This window comes from Gobio gobio (genome assembly GCF_949357685.1).
Source record: "Gobio gobio genome assembly, chromosome: 23".
NCBI lineage: Eukaryota > Metazoa > Chordata > Actinopteri > Cypriniformes > Gobionidae > Gobio > Gobio gobio.
In genome coordinates this window covers 45,483,840-45,496,339 of record NC_137119.1, presented here as the reverse complement: position 1 = coordinate 45,496,339, position 12,500 = coordinate 45,483,840, and the positions used below count along the sequence as shown (strand labels likewise).

Genomic DNA, 12,500 nt, shown 5'->3' with positions numbered 1-12,500 from the left:
TTTGCAGTACTTTAGACACAGTTGCTCCTCTGCGCTTAAAGAAGATTAAAGAAAATAGTCCAACGCCGTGGTACAACGAGCACACCCGGGCCCTTAAAACAGCAGCCAGAAAAATGGAGCGCAGCTGGAAGAAAACAAAATTAGAGGTATTTCGTAATTCGTGGAAAGAGCACATGATCACATACAGAAAGGCTGTAAAAACTGCTAGATCTGCTTATTTCTCAACTCTCTTGGAAGAAAACAAACACAACCCAAGGTATTTATTCGATACAGTGGCTAAATTAACCAAAAATAAAGCTTCAACTTCTGATGATTGTAAACAGCACAGCAGTAATGACTTTATGAACTTCTTCACATGTAAGATTGATAATATTAGGAAAAAATGTTTAACCATGCAGCCGTCTAATACAGCATCACATCAGACAGAGCATTGTAGTGTCACTGAGGAAAAATTACACTCATTCACTGCTATAGGAGAAGAAGAATTGGCTAAACTCGTTAAATCATCAAAATCGACAACATGTATGCTCGACCCTATACCAACTAGGCTATTAAAAGAGATGCTACCAGAGGTCATAGATCCTCTTCTTAATATCATTAATTCATCTTTGTCATTAGGATATGTACCGAAAACTTTTAAGTTGGCTATTATTAAACCACTTATTAAAAAACCGCAACTTGATCCTACAGATTTAGTCAATTATAGACCAATCTCAAATCTACCCTTTCTGTCAAAAATACTTGAAAAGGCAGTGTCTTCACAATTATGTTCCTTTTTAGAAAGAAATGGTATCTGTGAGGATTTCCAGTCAGGATTTAGACCGTATCATAGCACTGAGACTGCTCTCATCAGAGTTACAAATGATTTAATCTTATCATCCGATCGTGGCTGTATCTCTCTATTAGTGTTACTCGATCTTAGCGCTGCATTTGATACTATCGACCACAACATTCTTTTGAATAGACTCGAAAATTATGTAGGCATTAGTGGAATTGCTTTATCATGGTTTAAATCATACCTATGCGACCGTTATCAGTTTGTAGTAGTAAATGAAGATATGTCACACCGATCGCAAGTTCAGTATGGAGTACCACAAGGCTCAGTGCTAGGACCGCTACTCTTCACCCTGTACATGCTACCACTGGGAGATATCATTAGGAAGCATGGCGTTAGTTTTCATTGTTATGCTGACGATACTCAGCTCTATATTTCTTCACGCCCTAAAGAAACTTACCAATTCACAAGATTAACGGAATGCAGAGCTGATATAAAACATTGGATGACTGGTAATTTCCTGCAACTCAATTCAGAAAAAACTGAATTTTTAATTATTGGACAAAAAAGCTCCACAAGTAGTGCCCTAGAATACTGTCTAACACTTGATGCTGTTCTGTCAAGTCCTCGTCGTCAGTGAGGAACCTGGGTGTGCTCTTTGATACCAATCTTTCGTTTGAAAGCCACGTTTCTAGCATCTGTAAAACTGCTTTCTACCATCTTAAAAATATATCTAAATTATGGCACATGCTCTCAATGCAAAATGCTGAACAGTTAGTTCATGACCTCAAGGTTAGATTATTGTAATGCTCTACTGGGTGGTTGCCCTGCTCGCTTAATAAATAAACTCCAGCTGGTCCAAAACGCAGCAGCTCGAGTTCTTACTAGAACCAGGAAGTGTGACCATATTAGCCCAGTTCTGTCAACACTGCACTGGCTGCCTATTAAACATCACATACATTTTAAAATCTTACTTATTACTTACTTACCTAGCACTAAATGGTTTATCTCCAGTACTTGAGCGAGCTCTTAACATATTATACTCCATCACGTCTACTGCGCTCTCTAAACTCTGGCCAGTTGATCATACCGAGAATATACAAATCAACTGCAGGCGGTCGATCCTTTTCCTATTTAGCACCTAAACTCTGGAACAGTCTTCCTAACATTGTTCGGGAAGCAGACACACTCTGTCAGTTTAAATCTAGACTAAAAACACATCTCTTTACTGTGGCATACACATAAAACACTTTTTCAATGAAATGATTGTTAGGCTGCATTAACTAGGTCAGCCGGAACCGGGAACACTTCCCATAACACCTGATGTACTCGTGACATCATCAGAAGAACGGCATCTACGCTAATGTTAGTCTCTCTGTTTATCCCGAGGTTTACTGCAGTCAGCCGGATCCGGGCCGTATCCAGATCAGATGGTGGACCTGCGCCCAGAGAAGGCCAACACAGGACCCCGAAGTGTCTGGGAGACCGTGATTAGACTCCCCCTGAAACTGCCTCATCGACACGGCATCTCAATAAACCCGTCTCCAGCGTGTTGCCTCCGATCATTCGAATATTGCACTTTAATAATTATTTAATCAACATCATCCTCAATAAACCCGTCTCCAGCATGTTGCCCCCGGTCCCTCGAATATTCTGATCTATTATGACCTCCGAGCTGTAAAACTGCCAGAATAATAATAATAATACGCTGTTTGTTAATTGGCCAGAGGAGAACTGGCACCCCGACTGAGCCTGGTTTCTCCCAAGGTTTATTTTTCTCCATTAGGTCACCTAATGGGGTTTTGGTTTCCTTGCCACTGTTGCCTCTGGCTTGGCGTGCTCAGTTGGGGACACTACATTTTTCAACTAAACATCGAAATACATCTAAATAATAAACTAAATTAACCATTTAAACTAAATTACTGATCAAATTATTGATCTAAAGCCCACACTGTCACTGTATGATACTTGAAATTTTCTCCAGAATGGCTATACAGCTGAATAAAATTATGCTGCATTATTTTCCTGTTTAACACTGTAAAGCTGCTTTGAAACAATCTACATTGTTAAAAGCACTATATAAATAAAGTTGACTTGACTTGACACACACTCACAGACGGCGGGATCGGCCATGCAAGGCTCCATCAGCTCGTCAGGAGCAGCTCTTTCTCATGGACACCTCAACACTTGGTCAGGTGGAACCGGGGATTGAACCACCAACCTTCCGGTTAGTAGACAACCTACACAAGCCACTGAACCACTGAGACACTGCTGATTAGAGTTCTTGTGTTCTTGTGTTCTGTGCTTATGAATCTAATGTCTTAAACTGCTGATCTGTGTTTCCTGAGTGTGGACATTAATATCAGCTGCAGAGCTACGGCCCGTTCACATCAACACTGGACGAGTGCTCGCCGTTAAATACTTCACTCTTTCAAAAACACACTCTCACTCACACACTCACACTCTCACTCTCACACACTCTCACACACTCTCACACACTCTCACACACTCACACTCTCACACTCTCACACTCTCACACTCTCACACTCTCACACTCTCACACACTCACACACTCACACACTCACACACTCACACACTCACACTCACTCACACTCACTCACACTCACTCACACTCACTCACACTCACTCACACTCACTCACACTCACACACTCACACACTCACACACTCACACACTCACTCACACTCACTCACACTCACTCACACTCACTCACACTCACTCACACTCACTCACACTCACTCACACTCACTCACACTCACTCACACTCACTCTCTCACACTCTCACACACTCTCACACACTCTCACACACTCTCACACACTCTCACACACTCTCACACACTCTCACTCACTCACACTCACTCACACTCACTCACACTCACACACACACACACACACACACACACACACACACACACACACACACACACACACACACACACACACACACACACACACACACACACACACACACACACACACACACACACACACACACACACAAACCTGGGTGTGCTCTTTGATACCAATCTTTCGTTTGAAAGCCATGTTTCTGGAAAAGTCTGTAAAACTGCTTTCTACCATCTTAAAAATATATCTAAATTACGGCACATGCTCTCAATGCCAAATGCTGAACAGTGAGTTGAGTCGTTGACCTCAAGGCTAGATTATTGTAATGTTGATGAGCTGTAGATTATTGTAATGTTCATGAGCTGTAGATTATTGTAATGTTGATGAGCTGTAGATTATTGTAATGATGATGAGCTGTAGATTATTGTAATGATGATGAGCTGTAGATTATTGTAATGATGATGAGCTGTAGATTATTGTAATGATGATGAGCTGTAGATTATTGTAATGTTGATGAGCTGTAGATTATTGTAATGTTCATGAGCTGTAGATTATTGTAATGTTGATGAGCTGTAGATTATTGTAATGTTGATGAGCTGTAGATTATTGTAATGTTCATGAGCTGTATATTATTGTAATGTTGATGAGCTGTAGATTATTGTAATGTTCATGAGCTGTAGATTATTGTAATGTTGATGAGCTGTATATTATTGTAATGTTGATGAGCTGTAGATTATTGTAATGTTCATGAGCTGTAGATTATTGTAATGTTGATGAGCTGTAGATTATTGTAATGATGATGAGCTGTAGATTATTGTAATGTTCATGAGCTGTATATTATTGTAATGTTGATGAGCTGTAGATTATTGTAATGTTGATGAGTTGTAGATTATTGTAATGTTGATGAGCTGTAGATTATTGTAATGTTGATGAGCTGTAGATTATTGTAATGTTGATGAGCTGTAGATTATTGTAATGTTGATCAGCTGTAGATTATTGTAATGTTCATGAGCTGTAGATTATTGTAATGTTCATGAGCTGTAGATTATTGTAATGTTGATGAGCTGTAGATTATTGTAATGTTGATGAGCTGTAGATTATTGTAATGTTGATGAGTTGTAGATTATTGTAATGATGATGAGCTGTAGATTATTGTAATGTTGATGAGCTGTAGATTATTGTAATGATGATGAGCTGTAGATTATTGTAATGTTGATGAGTTGTAGATTATTGTAATGTTGATGAGCTGTAGATTATTGTAATGATGATGAGCTGTAGATTATTGTAATGATGATGAGCTGTAGATTATTGTAATGTTGATGAGCTGTAGATTATTGTAATGATGATGAGCTGTAGATTATTGTAATGTTGATGAGCTGTAGATTATTGTAATGATGATGAGCTGTAGATTATTGTAATGGTCATGAGCTGTAGATTATTGTAATGATGATGAGCTGTAGATTATTGTAATGTTGATGAGCTGTAGATTATTGTAATGATGATGAGCTGTAGATTATTGTAATGTTGATGAGCTGTAGATTATTGTAATGTTGATGAACTGTAGATTATTGTAATGTTGATGAGCTGTAGATTATTGTAATGATGATGAGCTGTAGATTATTGTAATGATGATGAGCTGTAGATTATTGTAATGATGATGAGCTGTAGATTATTGTAATGATGATGAGCTGTAGATTATTGTAATGTTGATGAGCTGTAGATTATTGTAATGTTGATGAGCTGTAGATTATTGTAATGTTGATGAGCTGTAGATTATTGTAATGTTGATGAGCTGTAGATTATTGTAATGTTCATGAGCTGTAGATTATTGTAATGTTGATGAGCTGTAGATTATTGTAATGTTCATGAGCTGTAGATTATTGTAATGTTGATGAACTGTAGATTATTGTAATGTTGATGAGCTGTAGATTATTGTAATATTGATGAGCTGTAGATTATTGTAATGTTGATGAGCTGTAGATTATTGTAATGTTGATGAGCTGTAGATTATTGTAATGTTGATGAGTTGTAGATTATTGTAATGATGATGAGCTGTAGATTATTGTAATGATCATGAGCTGTAGATTATTGTAATGATGATGAGCTGTAGATTATTGTAATGATGATGAGCTGTAGATTATTGTAATGTTGATGAGCTGTAGATTATTGTAATGTTGATGAGCTGTAGATTATTGTAATGTTGATGAACTGTAGATTATTGTAATGTTGATGAGCTGTAGATTATTGTAATATTGATGAGCTGTAGATTATTGTAATGTTGATGAGCTGTAGATTATTGTAATGTTGATGAGCTGTAGATTATTGTAATATTGATGAGCTGTAGATTATTGTAATGATCATGAGCTGTAGATTATTGTAATGTTGATGAGCTGTAGATTATTGTAATGTTGATGAGCTGTAGATTATTGTAATGTTGATGAGCTGTAGATTATTGTAATGTTGATGAGCTGTAGATTATTGTAATGATGATGAGCTGTAGATTATTGTAATGATGATGAGCTGTAGATTATTGTAATGTTGATGAGCTGTAGATTATTGTAATGTTGATGAGCTGTAGATTATTGTAATGTTGATGAACTGTAGATTATTGTAATGTTGATGAGCTGTAGATTATTGTAATATTGATGAGCTGTAGATTATTGTAATGTTGATGAGCTGTAGATTATTGTAATGTTGATGAGCTGTAGATTATTGTAATATTGATGAGCTGTAGATTATTGTAATGATCATGAGCTGTAGATTATTGTAATGTTGATGAGCTGTAGATTATTGTAATGTTGATGAGCTGTAGATTATTGTAATGTTGATGAGCTGTAGATTATTGTAATGTTGATGAACTGTAGATTATTGTAATGTTGATGAGCTGTAGATTATTGTAATATTGATGAGCTGTAGATTATTGTAATGTTGATGAGCTGTAGATTATTGTAATGTTGATGAGCTGTAGATTATTGTAATATTGATGAGCTGTAGATTATTGTAATGATCATGAGCTGTAGATTATTGTAATGTTGATGAGCTGTAGATTATTGTAATGATGATGAGCTGTAGATTATTGTAATGATGATGAGCTGTAGATTATTGTAATGTTCATGAGCTGTAGATTATTGTAATGTTGATGAGCTGTAGATTATTGTAATGATGATGAGCTGTAGATTATTGTAATGATCATGAGCTGTAGATTATTGTAATGTTGATGAGTTGTAGATTATTGTAATGATGATGAGCTGTAGATTATTGTAATGATGATGAGCTGTAGATTATTGTAATGATCATGAGCTGTAGATTATTGTAATGTTGATGAGCTGTAGATTATTGTAATGATGATGAGCTGTAGATTATTGTAATGTTGATGAGCTGTAGATTATTGTAATGTTGATGAGTTGTAGATTATTGTAATGATGATGAGCTGTAGATTATTGTAATGTTGATGAGCTGTAGATTATTGTAATGATGATGAGCTGTAGATTATTGTAATATTGATGAGCTGTAGATTATTGTAATGTTGATGAGCTGTAGATTATTGTAATATTGATGAGCTGTAGATTATTGTAATGATGATGAGCTGTAGATTATTGTAATATTGATGAGCTGTAGATTATTGTAATGTTGATGAGCTGTAGATTATTGTAATATTGATGAGCTGTAGATTATTGTAATGTTGATGAGCTGTAGATTATTGTAATATTGATGAGCTGTAGATTATTGTAATGTTGATGAGCTGTAGATTATTGTAATGATGATGAGCTGTAGATTATTGTAATGATGATGAGCTGTAGATTATTGTAATGTTGATGAGCTGTAGATTATTGTAATGATGATGAGCTGTAGATTATTGTAATGTTCATGAGCTGTAGATTATTGTAATGATGATGAGCTGTAGATTATTGTAATGTTCATGAGCTGTAGATTATTGTAATGATGATGAGCTGTAGATTATTGTAATGTTCATGAGCTGTAGATTATTGTAATGATGATGAGCTGTAGATTATTGTAATGATGATGAGCTGTAGATTATTGTAATGTTGATGAGCTGTAGATTATTGTAATGTTGATGAGCTGTAGATTATTGTAATGATGATGAGCTGTAGATTATTGTAATGTTGATGAGCTGTAGATTATTGTAATGTTGATGAGCTGTAGATTATTGTAATGATGATGAGCTGTAGATTATTGTAATGTTGATGAGCTGTAGATTATTGTGATGTTGATGAGCTGTAGATTATTGTAATGTTGATGAGCTGTAGATTATTGTAATGTTGATGAGCTGTAGATTATTGTAATGTTGATCAGCTGTAGATTATTGTAATGTTGATGAGCTGTAGATTATTGTAATGTTGATGAGCTGTAGATTATTGTAATGCTCTACTGGGTGGTTGCCCTGCTCGCTTAATAAATAAACTCCAGCTGGTCCAAAACGCAGCAGCTCGAGTTCTTACTAGAACCAGGAAGTGTGACCATATTAGCCCAGTTCTGTCAACACTGCACTGGCTGCCTATTAAACATCGCATACATTTTAAAATCTTGCTTATTACTTACAAAGCACTAAATGGTTTATCTCCAGTACTTGAGCGAGCTCTGAACACATTATCCTCCATCACGTCTACTGCGCTCTCTAAACTCTGGCCAGTTGATCATACCGAGAATATCCAAATCAACTGCAGGCGCTCGATCCTTTTCCTATTTAGCTCCTAAACTCTGGAACTCTTCCTAACATTGTTCGGGAAGCAGACACACTCTGTCAGTTTAAATCTAGACTAAAAACACATCTCTTTACTGTGGCATACACATAAAACACTTTCTCAATGAAATGATTGTTAGGCTGCATTAACTAGGTCAGCCGGAACCGGGAACACTTCCCATAACACCTGATGTACTCGTGACATCATCAGAAGAACGGCATCTACGCTAATGATAGTCTCTCTGTTTATCCCGAGGTTTACTGCAGTCAGCCGGATCCGGGCCGTATCCAGATCAGATGCTGGACCTGCGCCCAGAGAAGACCAACTCATGACCAACACATGACCAACACATGACCAACACATGACCGACACATGACCGACACATGACCGACACATGACCGACACATGACCGACACATGACCAACACATGACCAACTCATGACCAACACATGATCAACACATGACCAACTCATGACCAACACATGATCAACACATGACCAACACATGACCAACACATGACCAACTCATGACCAACACATGATCAACACATGACCAACACATGACCAACTCATGACCAACACATGACCAACACATGACCAACACATGACCAACTCATGACCAACTCATGACCAACACATGATCAACACATGATCAACACATGACCAACACATGACCAACAAATGACCAACTCATGACCAACACATGATCAACACATGACCAACTCATGACCAACACATGACCAACAAATGACCAACTCATGACCAACACATGATCAACACATGACCAACACATGACCAACTCATGACCAACACATGATCAACACATGACCAACACATGACCAACACATGACCAACACATGACCAACACATGATCAACACATGAGGCTTGTTCGACTTCACCCAGCGATGCGCAGACCGATCGGCGGCTGACTTGAAGCAGTGCATGCCGGTTAGAACTTTTGTCCGACTTGAGGCAGCGCCGACGCCACGTGACAGTGACGTATGTCAACAAAGTGCCGCGAGAGCGATTCGAGAGCAGCCGGCGATTACAGCCGGTGCAGTTTCTCCAAAGCAGCTGCTCGAGGCTGCAGGGGCTCTGATGACGACACAGCCGTTCCACGATTGGCCAGACTCACTGCATGACAGCGATCACGTGTGTTTCGTGTTTATTCTAAAACCTTCAGCTCCACTAATGCGCACAAATCTGTTTTTTATAACAGTAAAACCTCCTTTCATGTAGTCGCGATGTTATATTGTCATGTTTATCAAAATATAACTGATTAAAAACATGGACCCCACTTCATTGATAGTGTAGGCTTATATGTTGAACTTTATTCTTGTAAAAACACACGCTGTATTAAGCAGTGCATAAAGTATAACATGACAATAATGTCTCTGAAACATCTGTGTATTGCCAAATATTGCATTTATTTCACTTCAGCTGATAAAGTATGCAAACACAGCGCGAGCGTCACTGCGGGAAGCAGAAAGTGTCCGACTTCACGTCTGTGTTTGCAGCTCCTCCGCCTGCACGCGGCTACTCTCGCCGATCAGTTGCATCCAGCCGCAGCCGATGTCGAACACACCTATGATCAACACAAGACCAACACAAGACCAACACATGACCAACACATGACCAACACATGACCAACACATGACCAACACATGACCAACACATGACCAACACATGACCAACACAAGACCAACACAAGACCAACACATGACCAACACATGATCAACACAAGACCAACACATGACCAACACATGACCAACACATGATCAACACAAGACCAACACAAGACCAACACATGACCAACACATGACCAACACATGACCAACACATGACCAACACATGACCAACACATGACCAACACATGACCAACACAAGACCAACACATGACCAACACATGACCAACACATGACCAACACATGATCAACACAAGACCAACACATGACCAACACATGATCAACACAAGACCAACACAAGACCAACACATGACCAACACATGACCAACACATGACCAACACATGACCAACACATGACCAACACATGACCAACACATGACCAACACAAGACCAACACATGACCAACACATGACCAACACATGACCAACTCATGACCAACACATGACCAACACATGACCAACACAAGACCAACACATGACCAACACATGACCAACACATGACCAACACATGACCAACACATGACCCTGAAGTGTCTGAGAGACCGTGATTAGCCTCTCCCTGAAACTGCCTCATCGTCACGGCATCTCAATAAACCCGTCTCCGGCGTGTTGACTCCGATCGTTCAAATATTCCGATCTATTATGACCTCTGACCTGTAAAGTTGCCAGAATAATAATCATACGCTGTTTGTTAATTGGCCAGAGGAGAACTGCCCCCCCGACTGAGCCTGGTTTCTCCAAGGTTTATTTTCCTCCATTCTGCTCCTGATGGGGTTTTGGTTTCCTTGCCACTGTTGCCTCTGGCTTGTGTTGCTCAGTTGGGGACACTACATTTTTCTAAATTTTTCAACTAAATATCCAAATAAATCTAATTATTAAACTAATTATTACTATATTACTATATAAACTAAATTACTGATCTAAAGCCCACACTGTCACTGTATGATAATTGAAATGAACTGATGACATCACCATTTTCTCCAGAATGGCTCTACAGCTGATTAAAATTATGCTGCATTATTTTCCTGTTTAACACTGTAAAGCTGCTTTGAAACAATCTGCATTGTTAAAAGCGCTATATAAATAAAGTTGACTTGACTTGACACACGTACCGCTGAAGAAGCTCTTGACCCTCAGGAAGCTGACGCTCAGGCGCAGGACGGACAGTTTGTCCAGTTTGGAGATGATCTCGGGTGAGAAGGGCAGCAGACTCGCCAGCCGGTCCAGCTCTGCGTTCAGGCGGTCGCGGTGGCGCTTCGACGGGTTCGATTTCTCAGCCACTGCTGTCGGTTTCCTGCTAGATCAAACACACACAGTCATGAACAACTGACGGGTCAAACACACACACACACACACACACACACACACACACACACACACACACACACACACACACAGTCATGAACAACTGACCGGTCAAAAACACACACACACACACACACACACACACACACACACACACACACAGTCATGAACAACTGACCGGTCAAAAACACACACACACACACACACACAGTCATGAACAACTGACCGGTCAAACACACACACACACACACACACACACACACACACACACACACACACAGTCATGAACAACTGACCGGTCAAACACACACACACACACACACACACACAGTCATGAACAACTGACCGGTCAAACACACACACACACACACACACACACACACACACACACACACAGTCATGAACAACTGACCGGTCAAACACACACACACACACACACACACACACACACAGTCATGAACAACTGACCGGTCAAACACACACACACACACACACACACACACACACACACACACACACACAGTCATGAACAACTGACCGGTCAAACACACACACACACACACACACACACACACAGTCATGAACAACTGACCGGTCAAACACACACACACACACACACACACACAGTCATGAACAACTGACCGGTCAAACACACACACACACACACACACACACAGTGATGAACAACTGACCGGTCAAACACACACACACACACACACACACAGTGATGAACAACTGACCGGTCAAACACACACACACACACACACACACACAGTGATGAACAACTGACCGGTCAAACACACACACACACACACACACACACACAGTCATGAACAACTGACCGGTCAAACACACACACACACACACACACACACACACACACACACACACACACACACACACAGTCATGAACAACTGACCGGTCAAACACACACACACACACACACACACACACAGTCATGAACAACTGACCGGTCAAACACACACACACACACACAGTCATGAACAACTGACCGGTCAAACACACACACACACACACACAGTCATGAACAACTGACCGGTCAAACACACACACACACACACACACACAGTCATGAACAACTGACCGGTCAAACACACACACACACACACACACACACAGTCATGAACAACTGACCGGCCAAACA

The 12,500-nt window shown here is 39.5% G+C and overlaps 1 protein-coding gene across 1 annotated transcript in view; it reads right to left on the bottom strand.

Annotated features, from left to right (window-relative positions):
• The window catches only part of ahrra (aryl-hydrocarbon receptor repressor a), a gene marked incomplete at its 5' end in the record, with an annotated part of 85,956 nt that overhangs the window by 64,061 nt on the left and 9,395 nt on the right, over window positions 1–12,500 (bottom strand). The window contains one exon of the mRNA XM_079806859.1: window positions 11,142–11,326. Coding sequence (XP_079662985.1) covers window positions 11,142–11,326 — 185 coding nt within the window. The remainder of the gene's footprint in view (window positions 1–11,141; window positions 11,327–12,500) is intronic.